The sequence below is a fragment of the Cetorhinus maximus genome, chromosome 25 (assembly GCF_964194155.1).
Source record: "Cetorhinus maximus chromosome 25, sCetMax3.hap1.1, whole genome shotgun sequence".
In the NCBI taxonomy this organism is placed as follows: domain Eukaryota; kingdom Metazoa; phylum Chordata; class Chondrichthyes; order Lamniformes; family Cetorhinidae; genus Cetorhinus; species Cetorhinus maximus.
The window spans coordinates 42,580,142-42,599,285 of record NC_135903.1 but is presented as its reverse complement, the minus strand read 5'-3'; the positions used below and the strand labels follow the sequence as shown (position 1 = coordinate 42,599,285).

The 19,144-nt window shown below is 44.7% G+C and overlaps 1 protein-coding gene across 1 annotated transcript in view; it reads left to right on the top strand.

The window, feature by feature from the left end:
* The window catches only part of kcnh6a (potassium voltage-gated channel, subfamily H (eag-related), member 6a), a 215,063-nt gene that overhangs the window by 52,381 nt on the left and 143,538 nt on the right, over positions 1 to 19,144 (top strand). Inside the window, exon 2 of the mRNA XM_078529856.1 lies at positions 6,669 to 6,899. Coding sequence (XP_078385982.1) covers positions 6,669 to 6,899 — 231 coding nt within the window. The remainder of the gene's footprint in view (positions 1 to 6,668; positions 6,900 to 19,144) is intronic.

Below are 19,144 nucleotides of genomic sequence, written 5' to 3'. Positions count from 1 at the left end.
AATCTCCTCTCAACCTTCTCTTCACCAAGGAGAACAGCCCCAGCTTCACCCATCTATCTACATAACTGAAGCCCCTCATACACGGAACAATTCTTGTAAACCTTTTCTGCACCCTTTCTAAAACCTTCATATCCTTCCTGTTGAGGCTGAACCAGTGTTTTATGAAGGTTCAGAACGTACTTGTGTTTGTACTTGGTGGCCCCATTTATAAAACCCAGGATTCAGTATAATTTGTTAACTGTTTTCTCAAACTGCCCTGCTGCCTTCAATGATTTATGTACATATACACCCAGGTCCCTCTGCTCCTGCATTTCCTTTGGAATTGTACCCTTTATCTTATGTCACCTCTCCTCATTCTTCTGACCAAAATGTCTCACTTTGCGCTTCTCTGCACTAAATTTCATCTGCCGTGTGTCTGCCCATTCCACCAGCCTGTCTACATCCTCTTGAAGTCTATCGCTATCCTCCTCACAGTTCACGATACTTCCATGTCTTGCATCATCTTCAAATTTTGAAAGCGTCTCCTGTAAACCCAGGTCTAGGTTGTTTACATAAATCAAGAAAAGCAGTGGTCCCTCAATATACTATCCCCCAGTCAGAAGGAAGTAAAGTTTTCTGTAATTCATGTTTTTAATAGGTCTGAATTAAATAATTAAACTGTTGCATAATGAAATTCTAGCTATGCTAAAGATGAATGATTCAAAATACCACGTGGTTTGAAATAAAATGCCTACCAGCACTGATATTTTTCATGTAAAAAGCATCGTTTTACTGATGTTTGGGGACTCAAATGATTAATACACAGGAAAACAATGTAATAGTAAATGTAAAAGTGATGTGGCCAGCACATTTTCTGAGATCTCCTGCACCTCAGAATTTGGCACTACATCCCTGATAATTATCCCAAATGTTTCCTTACTCTTGCCTCATTATCTGACACTGGGATCAGTATTTTGGTTATTCCCTGGGTTAGATCAAGGCCTGGATATCTCCATTGTGTTTTGCTGGCTAGAGGCCATGAAGTGCGTTCTGACCAGGGGTCCATGTGGTCTAAACATGACCTCCTCTCGCATGCGCTCCATCGGTTGGACTATACAGTTCAGAACTCAATCTATTTTTATTATTAAGTACTGCTGCAGTGTTTGGGCATGTTGATGTGTAAGTCTATTATTGCACTCTGGAGCACAAATGCCTATCCTGAAATCCAGATGGCCCTGTTAGCTTGGCGTCACCTGTGAATGTAAACAACTCGGATTCCAAATACTACATTTTAGATTCTTTTAGTTATTACACTAATAAAAAAAATAAAGAGACGTGGCAGGGTGCCTTATTCCTGTGGAATGCCTATCCTGCTTCATGTAAAAACTCCAGAACTCTTCTCATGTCCTGCACAACCACAAGTGCAGGAAGGGCCATCAGTTAAGGAGCTCCGGCTCTGCCTGAGAGCCTTGTGACTGACACATTACTAGAGGTGGCACCACACCTCCACGCAACCCCCCCCCCCCCCCCCCCCCAATCCCCCTCCCCCTCCCCCCCAGCAATCCCCATCTAAGGGTGTGTAGGCAGAGAGGGAATGGGGGGAACAGGCGACCGCCATGCAAGAGTCCACTGAATACATCTGAATACGAGTGGCCAAAGACTCGTAGAATTCTTGGACGATTGTGAGGCTGGAGCAGTTTATAGAGATAGGGAGGACAAGGCCATGGAGGGATTTGAAAACAATGATGAGATTTTTAAAATCAAGGCGTTGATGGAGTAGGAACCAGTGTAGGTCAGTAAATACAGGGGTGATAAATGAACAGGTCTTGATGTGGGGTAGGATATAGGCAGCAGAGCTTGGATGAGCTCACATTTATGGAGGTAGGGAGGGTGGTAGATGAGAGGCTAGCCAGAACAGACTGGAATAGTCAATTCGGAGGTAACAAAATACATAGATGAGGGTTTCAATAATAGTTAAGCTGAGGTGGGAATGGAGGCGGGCGATGCTATGCAGGTGGAAGCAGGCGCTATTTGTGGTGGAGAAGATATGGAGTCAGAAAGTCAGCTTAGAGCCAAAAAGGTTCCAAGCAGCCTGAGACAGTGGCTGGGGTGGGGGGGAGAATGCAATGGGTGGCTAGGGCAATGGAGTTTATGGAGCAGGCTGAAAGCAATGGCTTTTGTCTTCCAAATGCTTAATTGCAGCTCATCTAAGACTGGATGTGGCACAAATAAACTGAAGCATGAAGACACCAACAAGTGAAGAACAGTCCTGAATGTAGGCTTCTGACATGGAGAATGCAGTGGGCCACAGGGCTCTGCTGCAACTTAATTGGAGCTGTCCCCACTGTTGCCTCATTTTGTATTAGTATGGTCTGTAAATCTATTTGTCAAATTGTTCACAACAATGGCCACTAGTCTGCAGTCCCCCTCCCCCATGATTGACATGGGACTCGATTCTGCGTTACCCTCTCCACACTGCTTCAGGCCCATGTTCTTCCTCACTTTCCATTCCCAGCCTTTCCCAAGTTCACACTGCTACTGTTTGACCTGATTTCCCACTCTGTGCATGCATGAATATTTTGATGAGCTGTTTCTTGTTTTTGTCCATATGATTGATTAGGTGGCTGTGACATGCCACTGAGTGCCTGCTTAACAGGATTTGTGGGGATTGTGCAGCTTCACCATGTTTCACACATCAAATTGACGATATCAATGGTTGGCACTGAGTTTACAGCTGAAATGTGGTGCTTGGCACAATCTCTGCTGTCAGGTGGATCTTATATACCACCTCCCCAATCCCACTCCCAGAAGAGTTGTGCTTTGTGGAGGGAAGCCTATCTTGAGAGGTTCACTGAAGCAGTCCCTGTCCTTTATCTTTCAAAAAAGCTTCTCTGGTTCCCCTGCTCTGAAGCAGTGGGAATTTGGGATATCAGCTTCCCAACATTTTATTTGAAATAAAAGCTGGCAATTTTGGGAACACACAGCAGGTCAGTGACTATTTGCCACCTTTCATGACCTCAGAATATTCCAAAGTGCTTTACAGTAAGGGAGGCGATGGTGTTGTGGTGCTGTTGCTAGGCTAGTAATCCAGATATCTAGGCTAATGCTTTGGGGACCCGGGCAGATGGTGAAATTTGAATTCAGTAAAAAATTGGAATTAAAAGTCAATGATGATCATGAAACCATTATCGGAAAAACCCATCTGGCTCACTAATGTTCTTTAGGGAAGGAAATTTGCCGTCCTTACCTGGTCTGGCCTACATGTGACTCCAGACCTACAGCAATGCGGTTGCCTCTGAAATGGCCGAGCAAACCACTCAGTTGTATCAAACTGCTACAAAACCTAAAAGGAACCAGACGGACCACCCGGCATCAACCTAGGCACCAGAAACGACAACAACAAGCTCAGCCCTGTCAACCCTGTAAAGTCCTCCTGACGAACATCTGGGGGCTTGTGCCAAAATCGGGAGAGCTGTCTCACAGACTAGTCGAGCAGCAGCCTGACATAGTCATCCTCACAGAATCATATCTTACAGATAATGTCCCAGACACCACCATCGCCATCCCTGGGTACGCTATGTCCCACCGGCAGGACACACCCTGCAGAGGTGACAGTACAGTGGTATACAGACGGGAGGGAGTTGCCCTGGGAGTCCTCAACATCAACTCCGGACCCCATGACGTCTCATGGAATCAGGTCAAACATGGGCAAGGAAACCTCCTGCTGATTACCATGTACCGCCCTCCTTCAGCTGATGAATCAGTGCTCCTCCATGTTGAACATCACACGGAAGAAGCACTGAGGGTGCCAAGGGCGCAAATGTACTCTGGGTGGGGGGGTTCAATGTCCATCACCAAGAGTGGCTCAGTAGCACCACTACTGACCGTGCTGGCCAAGTCCTAAATGACATAGCTGCTAGACTGGATCAGTGACAGATGGTGAGGGAACCAACAAGAGGGAAAAACATACTTGACTTCATCCTCACCAACCTGCCTGATGCAGATATATCTGTCCATGACATTATTAGTGGGAGTGACCACCGCAATATCCTTGTGGAGACAAAGTCCTGTCTTCACATTGAGGATACCCTCCATCGTGATTGGCACTACCACCATGCGAAATGGCATAGATTTTGAACAGATCTAGCAACTTAAGAATGGGCATCCATGAGGCGCTGTGGGCCATCAGCAGCAGCAGAATTGTATTCAAACACAATCTGTAACCTCATGGCCTGGCATATCCCCCATTCTACCATTACCACCAAGCCAGGGGATCAACCCTGGTTCAATGAAGAGTGCAAGAGGGTATGCCAGGAGCAGCACCAGGCAAAATGAGGTGTCAGCCTGGTGAAGCTATGATGCAGGACTACTGGGGAGAACTCTCGGCTCTTCTTCAAATAGTGCCATGGGATCATTTACTTCCCTTTTCTGGAGAGAAGAGCCGCAGCCTGTTTAAGATCCTCTTCCCTATCTAATCATAACCAGAGAATCACCTGCAATGGCTTCTCTTCCTGCTCTCACACTGTTACCGCTGGTCTCCCCCAACAATTTATCTGTGGCCCCCTCCTATTTCTCATCTACAGGTTGCCCCTTGATAACATGGTCTGAAGGCCAGCGTTAGTTTTCACATGTACGCTGATGACACCCAGCTCCACCTCACCACCACCTCTCTCGACTCCTCCACTATCGCAAAATTATCAGGCTGCTTATCTGACATCTGACAGCAGAAATTTCCTCCAATTAAATAGTGGAAAGGCTTAAGCCATTGTTTTTGGCCCCCACTCCAAACTCAGTTCCCTAGTTACCAACTCCATCCCTCTCCCTGGCAACCGCCTTACGTTAAGCCAGTCTGTTTGCAATCTTGGCATCAAATTTGACCCCGGGATGAGCTTCCAGCTTCATACTCAAGCCTTCACCCAGACTATTTTCACTTATCTGACACTTCACCTGCTGCTGAAACCCTTATTCATGCCTTTATCTCTAAACCCGTCTAGACCAACCCATTCCTGGCTGCATTCCCACACCATAAACTTGAGGCAAGGCAGCTGCCCATGTCTTAACTCACAGCACATCCCTGTGCTCACTGACCTACATTGGGCCCAACTTGACATTAAAACTCTCAACTCTCTCTACCTCTGTATTCTCCTCCGGCCACACAGCCCTCCAAGATACCTGTGCTCCTGTAACTCTGGCTTTTTCTACATTCTCCATTATAATTGCTCCACCATTGGTGGCCGTGCCTTCAGTTGCCATGGTTCCAGGCTCTGGAATTCCCTGTCTACACCTCTCTGCCTCTACCTTGCTTTCCTCCTTTAAAACACTCCTTAAAACCTACCTCTTTGAACAAACTTTTGATATCAGACTTTGAAGGGCTTCAGATAAAAGCAAAATACTGCGGATGCTGGAAACCTGAAATAAAAACAGAAAATGCTGGAAAGACTCAGCAGGCCTGGTGTCATGAAAATATAATTTTCGCAATATTATTGTGATTTGTTGTAAAGGTAGGTTAATAGTGGGGTTTGGATTAGTTTCTGTGTATAGGTGCCTGGGTCTTTTGAAGTCTAGCTTATTTTACTGTTACATTAACAGAGGTGTAACTGGGAGCTAGATTAATTAGGAGATTTAGGAGTTATTATAGTAGTAATTTGTAGACCTATGTATGTGCTTAAAAACCTTTTCCTTCTATTAAGAAATGTTTAGTTTTGTGAAAAAAACCTCTAAGTCTTGGTGGGCTCATTACTACTGAGTTCAAGGCACGCATCTCAAAATAAAAATACAAATTGCAAACAGTTGTGGCAGCTGTTTCAAGTTTCCCTCTGGGATTTGAGCAGCTCAGCATTTACCATCCACTGTGCCATAACACCCGGCAGCATCTGTGGAGAGAGAAACAAAGTTAATGTTTTGAGTTCGTATGACTCTTCTTCAGAGCTTCACAGATGCGGCCAAACCTGCTGAGTGTTTCCAGCATTTTCTGTTTTTATTTCATAGGGCCTCATGTGGCTCGGTGTCAGACTGTATTTTATAATGCTCCTGTGAGGCACTGTGGGATGTTTCATTACATTAGAGGCGCTATATAAATTATAAGTTGTTGTTGCTGATCTTTGTGAATCACTTTGCACCTGTTTCAGTGAATATAAAACCTATTGGGCCTCCCTTCACCTGGGATAGAATGCACAGGAAAATGTCCTGTGTTTGGTAATTTAGCAGACCAATCAAAGCTAAAAGCCCACTCAGTATAGAGGAAATCTTGATAACCCAGTTCCCTATATTGCTTGGAGGAGGGCGTTAACTGAGGCAACATTGCATGTTACATATCATTTAAAGATGTGATTGTAGGACTATACCATCCACTGGCTTATTCAGCATTTTGAATCTAAGATCAGGCTAAGGATGTATTGCTGGAAGTTTTACCCTAAGAGCTCACACCTCCAATGGCTCTACCTAGTCAAACAGCCTTTATTTCCCATTTCCAATATTTCCATGACTTAATAAACAGAAGTTTTCAAAGAATTACACCTTCTGAGTACACCATTGAATTTTCTCCTGGATTGTTCACAGCCGTGCCCAGGAGATTAATGTTTAATTCCTGGAGAGTCCGGGGAAAGCCTGGAGGGCTGGCAACCCAAACTAGCAACGGTGAAGGGGCTGATTGTTGTGGCTAAGTTTAATTCTTGTGTCCTCCCTCCTAGATCGGAAGTTTCTCATCACCAACGTTCGGATGAAAAACTGCGCCATTATCTTTTGCAACGACGGCTTTTGTGAGATGTTCGGCTACTCCAGGGTGGAAATCATGCAGAAACCTGGCACTTGTGATTTTCTGACCGGACCAGCCACACCAGAGAGTGCGATGGCACAGCTGGCACAAGCCCTGCTCGGGTCAGAGGAGATGAAAGTAGAACTGCTGTATTACAGGAAAGACGGTAAGGATACGTGGGCTTGCGTCCCTGTGGATCTGTGGCAAGGGCTGAATATGTAGGGGGGCAGATACCCTGGCCTGATGGTAATGGTAGAGTGGGGGATATGCTGGGCCATGAGGTTACAGATTGTGTTTGAGTTCAGTTCTGCTGCTGCTGATGGCCCACAGCGCCTCATGGATGCCCAGTCTTGAGTTGCTCGATCTGTTTGAAAACTATCCCATTTATTGCGGTAGTAGTGCCACACAACACAATGGAGGGTATCCTGAGTATGAAGATGGGACTTCATCTCCACAAAGACTGTGCGGTGGTCACTCCTACCAATACTGTCATGGACAGATGCATCTGCAACAGGTAGATTGGTGAGGGTGAGGTCAAGTTGGTTTTTCCCCCTGATTCTCTCACCACCAGGTCCAGTTTGCCAGATATGTCCTTCAGGACTTGGCCAGCTCAGTCAGTAATGGTGCTACCGAGCCACTCTAGGTGATGGACATTGAACTCCCCCACCCAGAGTGCATTTTGTGCCCTTGTCACCCTCAGTGTTTTTTCCAATTGGTGTTTAACATGAATGAGTACTGATTCATCAGCTGAGGGGCTGTACGTGGTAATCAGCAGCATGTTTCCTTGCCCATTTTTGATCTGAAGCCATGAGAGTTCATGGGCTCCAGAGGTAATGTTGAGGAATACCAGGGCCGCTCCCTTCCAATTGTATACCACTGTGCTCCCACCTCTGGTGGGCCTGTCCATCTTGTTGGACAGGACATACCTGAGAGTGGTGATGGGGGTATCTGGGGCATTGGATGTAAGATGTGATTCATTGAGCATAACTATGTCAGGCTATTTGCTTAATTAGTCTGTGGGGCAGCTCTCCCAATTTTGGCAGATGTCCCCACATGTCCAAGAGGAGAACTTTGGCACACCCTGCCCAGTTGATGCTGCATTGTCATTTCTGGTGCCTAGATCAATGCCAATTGATCTGTCAAGTCTTATTCTTATTTAACTTCTCTTTGAGCCGTTTGATACAACTGAGTGGCTTAGAACCATAGAACCATAGAAAAGTTACAGCACAGAAGGAAGCCATTCAGCCCATCTTGTCCATGCCAGCCCAAGGACACCCAGGTGCCCTTTCTAATCCCACCTTCCTGCACCCGGCCCAGAGCTCTGCAGCTTAAGGTGCAAATCCAGGTACTTTTTAAAAGAGTTTCGAGTTTCTGCCTCTACCACCAACTTGGGGAGCAAGTTCCAGACACCTATTACCCTCTGCATAAAAAAGTTCTTCCTCATGTCCCCCCTACACCTTCTGCCACTTATCTTAAATCTATGTCCCCTGGTTCTAGAATTCTCCACCAAGGGAAACAATTTTATCCTGTCCACTCTATCTATTCCCCTCATAATTTTGTACACCTCAATCAAGTCACCTCGCAGTCTTCTTTGTTCTAAGGAAAATAACCCCAACCTATCCAGTCTCCCCTCGTAGCTACACTTTTCTAACCCTGGCAACATTCTTGTAAACCTCCTCTGCACTCTCTCCAGAGCTATTACGTCCTTCCTGTAATGTGGTGACCAGAACTGCACACAATACTCCAGTTGTGTTCTCACCAGTGTTTTATACAATTCCAAAATTATATCCTTACTTTTATATTCTATACCTCTGCCAATGAAGGAGAGCATTCCACATGCCTTCTTTACAACCTTGTCTACTTGAACTGCTGCCTTCAGAGACCTGTGTACTTGTACGCCAAGATCTCTCACTTCATCTACCGCTCTTAGTATATTCCCATTTATGGTGTAATCCCTATAACTGTTTGACCTCCCTAAATGTATGACCTCACACTTCTCTATGTTAAAATCCATCTGCCACTTCACCACCCACTCCACCAACCCATCTATATCGTTTTGGAGATTATGGCTATCCTCTACACTATCCACTACTCGGCCAATCTTTGTGTCATCTGCAAATTTCCCAATCGTGCCCCCCACGTTCACGTCCAAATCGTTAATATATAACACAAACAGCAAGGGTCCCAACACCGAGCCCTGTGGAACACCACTTGAGGACTTTCCATTCGCCAGGACATCCATCGACCATTACCCTTTGTTTCCTGTTACAAAGCCAACCTTTTATCCAGTTTGCCACATTACCCTGAATCCCATTGGCTTTTACTTTCCTGACCAATCTGCCATGTGGGACCTTGTCAAATGCCTTGCTAAAGTCTATGTACACATCCACTGCACTATCTTCATCAACCCTTCTTGTCACTTCCTCAAAGAATTCAATCAAATTTGTGAGGCAAGGCCTTCCTTTAACAAATCCATGCTGACCATCCCTGACTAGTCCATGCCTTTCCACATGACAGTTAATCCTATCTCTCAGGATTGATTCTACTAATTTGCTCACCACCGATGTAAGACTAACTGGCCTATAATTGTTTGGCATTTCCTTTGATCCCTTTTTAAACAATGGAACTACGTTTGCATTTCCCCAGTCCTCTGGTACCTCCCCTGCATCTAGTGAAGATTGAAAAATCATCCTCCGAGCATCTGCTATCTCCTCCCTGACTTCCTTCAGCAGCCTCGGAAACAATCCATCTGGCCCTGGTGACTTATCAACTTTCAAGGATTTCAACCCTTTGAGTACTTCATCTCTCTTTATGACTATCCCGTCCAATATCTCGCAGTGTTCCTCCTGGATGGCTATATCTACACTCTCCCTTTCCTTTGTAAACACGGAGACAAAATATTCATTCAAAACCCTTCCCACAGCCTCTGCTTCCACACACAAGTTTCCATCTTCATCTCTAATAGGTCCCACTTTTTTCTTAACTAACCTTATAGCAAAAATATATTGGTAAAACATCTTTGGGTTATCTTTAACTTTACTTACTAATCTTTTTTCATGCCCTCTCTCTGATTTCCTTATTTCCTTTTTTACTTCCTCCCTGCACTTCCTATATTTGTCTAGGCTGTCTGCAGTACTTAGTTCTTTGTGCCTATTGTACGCTTTCTTTTTCTGCTTGATCTTCCCCTGTATTCCTCTAGACAACCAGGGGGGTCTAGATTTGGCAGTACTACTCTTATTTTTGTTGGGGACATGTTTACTTTGTACAATTAGGATCTCGCTTTTTAGTGCTTCCCACTGGTTTTCCACTGCTTTATCCTCCAGCAGTGTTGTCCAGTCCACCTCAGCCAAGTCCCTTCTCATTTCTGCAAAATTTGCCTTCCCCCAGTTCAAGACTTTTACTCCTGCCTTATCTGTCCTTTTCCATGGTAATGCTAAATCTAACTGAATTGTGATCACTGTCCCTGATATGGTCGCCAACTGTCACTTCACCCACTTGCCCTTCTTCATTCCTCAAGACTAGGTCTAGAATTGCATCTCCTCTCGTTGGGTTTGTCACCAATTGGTTGAAAATATTTTTCCTGGACACACTGCATGAATTTTTCTCCCTCAGTGCCCCTTATATTGTTTGAATCCCAGTTGATATCAGGATAGTTGAAGTCTCCTACTATTATTGCCCTCTTGTTCTTACAAGCAGAAATTTTCCTACATATTTGTTCTTCTATCTCCCTTTCACTATTTGGGGGTCTGTAGTATACTCCCAGTAGTGTGACTGCCCCTTTTTTATTTCTAAGCTCAATCCATAAAGCCTCGTTTGTTGACCCATTTTAGTATATCATCCCTTCTCACAACTGGAATTGATTCTTTAACCATTAGTGCTACCTCCCCTCCTTTTTTATCTCCTACTCTATCGTGTCTGAAGACTCTAACCAGGGATATTAAGCTCCCAGTTTTGTCCCTCCTTTAGCCAGGTCTCCGTTATAGCAATGACATCCTGCTGCCATGTGTCTACCTGTGCCCTTAACTCATCTATCTTGTTTGTAATACTCCTTGCATTGAAGTATAAACAGTTTAACCCCGTCAATTTCCCTTGCTGGACACTTTTTAAACTTTGCTTCTCCTGTAACTCCATGTCTATCACAACATCCCTGGCTAATGTTCTACCTCCATTTTTCTGATCTGAATCTGACCTGTCTGATCCTACTCCTGGGATCCCATCCCCCTGCCACACGAGTTTAAATACTCCCCAACAGAACTAGCAAAAGCCCCTGCAAGGACAATGGTCCCAGCTCTGCCTGGGTGCAGCCTGTCTGATTTGTACAGGTCCCACCTTCCCCAGAACCGGTCCCAGTGCCTCAAGTATCTGAATCCCTCCCAGCTACACCATCTCTCCAGCCACGTGTTCATTTGGTCTATTCTCTTATTCCTGCTCTCGCTAGCACGTGGAACTAGGACTAATCCTGAGATTACTACATTTGAGGTCCTGCATTTTAATTTATCTCCTAACTTCCTGTACTGAGCATGCAGGTCCTCATCCCTTAGTTTAGCTATGTCGTTGGTACCAATGTGTACCACAACCACTGGCTGTTTACCTTCCCTCCCCAGAATGTCCTGCAGCCGCTCCGTGACATCCCAGACCCTGGCACCAGGGAGGCAACATACCATCCTTGATTCACATTTGCAGCCACAGAAGTGTCTGTCTGTGCCCCTAACTATTGAATCCCCTATCACTGTAGCCCTGCCACTTATTTTCCTCCTGCCCCTCTGAGCAGCAGAGCCACCCACGGTGCCGTGAACTTGGCTGTTGCTGCTTTCCCCTGAGGGGCCATTCCCCCCAACAGTATCCAAAGCGGTATATCTGTTAGAGAGGGGGATGACCACAGGAGACTCCTGCACTACCTTCCTGAGTCTTTTACTGTTCCTGATGCTCATCCATTCCCTTTCTGCCTGTGTAAACTTCACCTGTGGTGTGCCCACCTCGCTAAACGTGCTATCCACAACTTGCTCAGCATCGCAGATGTTCCACAATGAGTCCACCCGCAGCACCAGCTCTGAAATCCGGTTAGCAAGAAGCTGCAATTGGACACACCTTCCGCACACATGGTCACCAGGGACACTGGAAGCGTTCCTCACTTCCCACATCCTGCAGGAGGAGCATATCATGGTTCTGAGTTCTCCTGCCATGACATCCCTCTCGATTAAGTTAGTTACTCTCCTCAAAAAAAATATGCTAGCTCGTGGTCTTATTGACTAATTACACTTGTACAGTACTACTCTATACTTTTTGTTTTAGTTCCTACCTTAGTATTAAGCAATGAATTACTTTAATAGAATGAAAAAAAAACCCACCAGGATTTACTCACCAATCAGCTGCTTTTTTAAAAATACACTTTAGGAAGAGTGTCCCTCGCAGGTCTGGTGCACTACTGAAGGTACTGCCTCTCCCTCTCTCTCTCTTTTTTTGGTTTGAGGAGGAGGGAGGGATGAAAACACTACAGCAATGTAATGTTTGGAGCTATTCCGTTCTTTGACAATGGGTCCTCCTCAATCCCCTCCTGAGTTGCGGTGACTGCGCTGACTTCTCCCAGAGTGCTTCTCAGTCACTTCTCACTACCGCCCCCTGTTGGATGCTCTTCCTCCTGTTAAGGGCAAGGGTCCTTCCCTCAATCCCCTTCTGAGTTGCGGTGACTGTGCTGACTTCTCCCAGAATGCTTCTCAGTCACTTCTCACTACCGCCCTCTGTTGCTAGGCCATTTCAGAGTCAACCCACAGACACTGTGGGTCTGGAGTCACATGTAGGCCAGAATAGGGAAGGACGGCAGATTTCCTTCCCTAAAGGACATTAGTGAACCTGATGTGATGTTATGACAATCCTGTAGTTTCATGATCATCATTAATGAGGCTAGTTTTTGAATTCCAGATTCATTAATTAGTTGAACTTAATCTCCCCCAGCTGTCACGTTGGGAATTGAACACATGTCCCCGAAGTACTTGTTCAGGTTTTTGGACTATTAGTTAGTAACATTACTGCTGTGCCACTGTATGAAGCCACAACAATACCATAAGATCTTTTATTGTAGTATAGGTTTACCGCTAATTTAAAAAAAGCTATCTAGGGTTTAAGTGAGAATCTGATTGGGGGCCCAATAAAAATTATGTTTGAGAACTGTATAAATAATTGTGTGTTGTTACTTGACTATTTCCTTTTATCCTTCCTTGTTTATCTCAAAGTTTCTCAATGTTCAAGTGAAACCTCTACATTCTTGCTGATTTTCTCCAAAGTTACCCAGGATTTTCACAGTCTACTTTTCTTTTCTTGTTATTCTCTTTTTTGTACTAAAAATAAAACCTGGAAAAATTCCAACCTTTGCAATTCACAATAAGAGCTCGCTTATATGATCCCTCAGTACTCATCAAAGCAGAGCAGACATGCAAACTGCATGTCACATGCTGTTAGAACAATGCACAGGAGAACTGTCAATGTCACTAATTATTTTTAAATTTCCCTCCCTCTTCAATCCTGATCCTTTGTAAAGCCACTTCCTGTCAAGATGAGGAATCTCAAGTCCTCAAAGTTGAATATACTCATTCTCATGCCTTCAGTACCGGCATGAAGACGCAGTGCGATGTAACTGAGCTCTATGTTTCGAGGACTCTCTCTCTTTTCATTTATACCAGTTTGAACTATCCAGTAGTCTTGCATCCCTTTTCCTTGCTGAGCAGAATTGGCAACTCAGGGTCAGTGAGTTTGAGCTTGACTTTGTCTGATGGCCAATAGAAAAGGGACCTGCTGACTCACTATTACCCATTTTACGCAAGAGCACACAGCCAAAGTTACCCCAGATTCTGGCAAAGTAAAGGTCATTATTATGTCCTTGGGCTGGGCCCATATCCAGTAAATCACGGAATTTTGTGGCTAGGAGGAAGGGATGATTTTCACCTTATCAGCCTCAGACAGGGCTAAAGGGGGCAGACAGCATCTCCGAAGGTTTTAACAGGCAGGACCTGGTAAATGAGGTGTTCTATTGTACGATGTACGGGTGGCACGTGACGTTGTCAAAACACCATCGTGCCAACAAAAGAGTTCATGTATTGTCCTGTTCCACATCAATATCCTGGGACAGCAAAGCCTGTAAGTGAGGCCTGGGTCTATCCATACAATAGTACTTTGCACACTCTCTTTCTTTTGATCATTTGCATTTTGGTGTCATGTGTATGTGTTCTGATATCAGACTTCAGTGATTGCTCAAGTTCCATATTTGTACAATAACAACAAATTAGCATTCTTTAGCTATGACCAGTGACCAAAATCAACCAATTAAGGAAAAACATAGGGCAGAATCTTGCCCTTGTCGGGGGGGGCTCGGCGGGGGTGAGGGTGGAAGGGGACGGCTGGGAAGCCAACTGCTGCCCGCGATAGAGGCCGGGAGGCGATTTCACGCTGGTGGGCCAATTAAAGCCTGCCCAGCGTGAAACATGAGGGGCAGCGCTCGTCACTGCCTGTGTGGGGGCAGGGGGGTGGGGGCGAAGAGGGCGAGCGGGAGGAGCGGGACCTTCACACATGCACGCGAGTGAGCGCTTCATAATCTCTCTGAGGCACGGAGCTGCCTCAGGGCGATGAAACATTTTCAAAAAAAATATAAAGAAATAAATAATGTAATGAAACATGTCCCCTCATGTGAGCCTGTCACATGAGCAGGGACATGTTATTAACTAAATTTAAAAATGTTTATTTTATTTTTTATTTGCTTTGGGAAACCTCATCCTGCCCGTGGATGAGGTTTCCAAACAAGTGCAAAGGTCGCTTGGCCTTTTTGCCTGCCCGCCCACCGTAAGGTTGGACAGGCAGTGAGAAATTCTATTCAATTGATCCTTTAATGGCCCTAACAAGCCTTTTAATTGTCGAGGGGGGCGCCGCCGACTCCGCCACGCACCCACCAAACGATATCTCGTGCGACTGCGCGTTGATGTCAGAACGCGCGCCCGACGTCAACGCCTGTCATTTTAGGCTGAAGCGGGTCGGGCACACGCCCACCTGCCGAGCTAAAAATTTTGCCCATAGAAACTGAACCAATTAAATCACAAGGAAAATAATCATTTTGGCCAGCAACGCTTTTATTCGCAATCGAAACGTCTAATATAATGCTTAGAGTTTTAATAAAAAAAACATTTTACAACAAAATGGTTAAATTGACCTGTAAAATTGTATTTTATATGTTTGGATGCTTCCAGTAAACACTTTGGTTTGGAGGCCTCGGCTTTTCTCGGAAGCCTGGAGCTAGGGTAATTATCACCCCATGAGTTTGACAGCTCTCCAAGGGTGAAGTTGGTCACTATACTTCAGCTGGCAATTTGAAGGTTGTTGCAGCCTGTGTGTGCACTCTGCAAAGCCCTAGCCTGCCTCAAGATTGTATCAATGTGACAATTAGAAGCATTTCTTCCGTCAGGCTATTACCATAATCAAGTTTGTTATTTTGCTGGTCTCAAAATAGGCTGGAAGATAAATTTTAGAATTGTTTTTTAAATAAGATTGTGAAGCCAAACTGCTCTGTGCGAGTTGGACTGCAGTGCCAGATAGACAGGAGAAGGGAAATCAATTAGATTAACTGCGCTTTATTTTAGTTATCATGACAATTCAGAAACAACGATTGCAAAATTTGTCTGTCTTCAGGGTACAAAAGTATTATGCAGGGTCTTTTTGTACACTGAAGAGAGAGACTGAAGACAGGCAAAGGGAAAGTAGACACAGATAGCGTGAGGACATCTATATTAAAGTTAATTTGTACATTTTTGAGGCCTCACAACAGAAGCTGAACTGAAAATGAAACCAAAAGGAAAGCAGAAAAGGTAAATACAGGAATGAGACTGAACTTCCTGGTCTCTAAGGAAATCAGGAGCAAGCTGATAAAAGTTGGGAAATCATAACTAAACCTTACTGAAAGATGTCAAAGGACACAGATCAATCCAAGCTGTGCAGAAGTAGTTGTTGAGTCTGCTGATGCAGAACAGACAAGCTGAAGAGGACTCAAGTAGAAGAGGTTAGATTCAGAGCAGAAAATACACAAAGAGAATAAGTTGCTGCAGCTATTTCTGTTACTTGAAGATAACATTTGGTGGGTCTCTGCTGTCTAGACGGAGTTGAGCAGGTTCTGCAGATGTGTGCCACTTGTGGTGAAGATCATGCCCGTGGTACTCGGGTTGGTTGTGCAGTGCTGTCAGCTGGAGAGCAAACAAGCTCCCAGAAAAAGAGAAGCTGAAATTCTTCATGAGGAAGACAAAGCTTAAAGGATTTTGTGAGGACTAAGGCCTCACCCTGTATATTTTTTTATATAAAATATATAGAGGTATGCTCATTGCTTTCTCTAAAAATTTAAAACTGGACAAGGACCTAAAATGGCTGAATCTATATCTGTATGTAACCCTCAAACAAAAGAAGCTACCTGACAGTGTCAGGGAAACTCACACACAATTATCTCTGAAGAGCCACTAACGACACATTGTGGGTTGTACAGACCAAATTCAAAGAGAGCTATACAAAGGCCACCTGCATTTCATAACCCAGGCTGACCAACCAGAATCTGCTCGTCTACTAAGACAAAGGACCCCGCAACCTTCCTTTCAATTCTTAATAGTTGAGACATTTAACAATCTTGGGGACCCAGATGAGGGGTACACACTTGTTGTCAAAGACAGTGTGAAGAGGAGGGAGTCACGCGACATGGGACCTATGGTTTGTGGAACCAATAATATTGCCTTGCTGTACTGCAAAGTTTCAGTCTGCCATTTTACCACCTAACCAGCAGCCTCACAGACATGGAGCTCTGGCCCAGGTTGGAACCTGGCCCCATCCACACCGCTTCTACTGGAAATTCTGTACCATTGCCTACAAAACGGATACATCTCTGCATGCCGATCTCATCGTATGAAATCAACACCACCGCAAGAGTGAACTATCCAGCATTGGTTTTCAGCTCACTGACCTCCATGAAAGAATACATCATTGGACTTTGATTCTGGACTTTGGAGCCCATGTGAAACAATGTTTCTTTTCTCTGTGATCTCTGCACAGCAAATCTTTCTTTTCTCTATCCTTTTATTGCATGAATGCAAAGGAGGCAACATTGTGACCCTCCACCCAAGTTTTGAGTGTGTGCAAATAAACTAACCCTTTGAGTTCATCCTATCCCAAATTTGCTGTGGAGTTATTTATAAATATTGGATCACACCAAAAACTGAGGGGTTGGGAAATACGCTACTGCTTGTAAAGGGAAAAGCAAATCAAAACACCTTTCTGTTTTACGGATGAGTGGTGAGAGGAGAAATCAGGGCTGTTTAAATGAACATTCCTCCTGTCTGTAATCATTATGTGATTCACAGTGATCACTAAAACCTGCACAGCCTGCTGAGCCAATTCGTAAGATCTGTCTTAGTTGTATCTGCCCTTTAATTTGCAATTTATATTTATATTTGACCACAGTTTGCCTGCCAGTTCATGTTTGAGTCATGTTAATTATGTATGTTAGCGTATAGGAGAAATAGCATTTAGTGTTTGCTTTGTTGACTCTCGTAGAGTAAAACATATTCTGTTTTAAACTGTGGAATCTTGGCTTCATCCTCTTAGTGAAAAAGTGGGATTTCAAATTTAGTCTACTTTAATAAAAAGGTTACAGGTCTCTACTGATACTGTTACACAGAGACAAAGACAAATGGCTTGCAACATCAATCCTTTGTTGAGAATTTGAACTTAGCTAAAATGCAATGCCCTGTCAGATTTCTATTTGATATCTGCATTTAGGGGCAGAATTTTGCCCTCAGATGGCGTGTGGGCCCCACCGGCTCAGCGGCGGGCGGACAGCCGACCCCGGCCACCGAAACGGGGCCCGCCGCCATTTTGAGTGGGCGGACCAATTAAGGCCCACCCAGCGGCCTGCCCGACAGGAAGTGCTATGTGCTTCCTGTGCGGGGGTGGGGGGAGGGATTCCCCATCTGTCAAAGAGCGCACTGCTCCCTGAGGCAAAGTCCTGTCTCAGGGAGATTCGTGACAGGTAAGTAAAGTCTAAAAATAGATAAATATTGAAATTATTAACATGTCCCCCTCATGTGACAATGTCACACGAGATGGGACATGTTAATAATAAACACATAAAATTTATTAAATGTTTAAAAAACAGACATGAAACTTCATCCCACCAGTGGATGAAGTTTCATGAATAACCTGGAGCCCGCTGGGGCCTGTCCGCCAGCCTTAAACTTGGACAGACAGGGTCTTTAATTATCTTAATGAGCCTGTCAATGGCCTCAATTGGCCATTGACAGGTTGACGGGCGGACAGCTGATTTCACTGTCCGCCCACCTTCCTAAAAATTTAAAGGGACTGGAATGAGGTCGGGGATTCCTCCCGACATCATCCCGCGTCATTTTCCCCTCGGCGAGCAGGCCCCGCCCCCAAATCGCCGAGGGAAAAATCCTGCCCTCTGTATTCAGTCATGAAACATAGGAACAGGAGGAAGCCAACAAGCCCTTGGAGCCTGCTCTGCAATTTGATTGTGTCAAGCCAAAGGCTGATCTGTAACTCAACTGCACTTCCTCCCCTTTGCTCCATATTTCTTGTTACCCTTACTTTACTAATACTGATTTATTTAAGTTCCTCATTCTTGTGAGTCCCTTGCTTTCCAGTTATATCCAGGATGCTTTTTGTGTCTTCCACTGTGAAGAGGGACAGAGAAGTCTAGATTTTTCACAGAGCCATGGAGCCTCCGCTGAGACTTCAAAATGGCGGATGACCCCTCCGGGTCCAAAAGTCCCGCCCCCATTTCCGACAGATCCTATTTTCGCTAGTAGGGGAAAGGGGGCAGGATGTGACTCACATATGGGGGAAACCCAAATTCAGCAGGGCCATTTGAACTCAGTGCTGCAGCAAGGGCCTTAACTTGTAGCGTGGAAATTCCAACTTTTTAGAGCATTCGTAAATGCTTTTGAAGGGTGGATAAAGTCTGCAGAACTGTCGGGTTGCGATGTTATTGAAATGCCCAACCTTATAAAAATTAAGAAAGCAGCCTGCCTGTGTCAGTGAAAGGTTGAAAGAAACTCAAGCTGTCAAGTGATTTAAATCCCCAACCCTTCAAAAAAATAAAATGAAATAGACTGCCTGTGTCAGAGTAGAAAAAAATCTGTTCCATCAGCTACAATATCTTTTGTTGACATAACACTAAGCGCTATCATTGTGTCATTATTAATTCAAGGCTGATTTCCACAACCTATCATTATCACAGTAAAGGGTTGTAAGTTCACAGGTTGAGTGACAGCTCAAAGTGATTATTAAAGGATTAGCCGAGTTTGGTATGGGTATTTTCAAGGGATTAAGTACTTTGGGTCTTTTAAATGTTTTGAATGGGCTTTTACGAATGGGAAT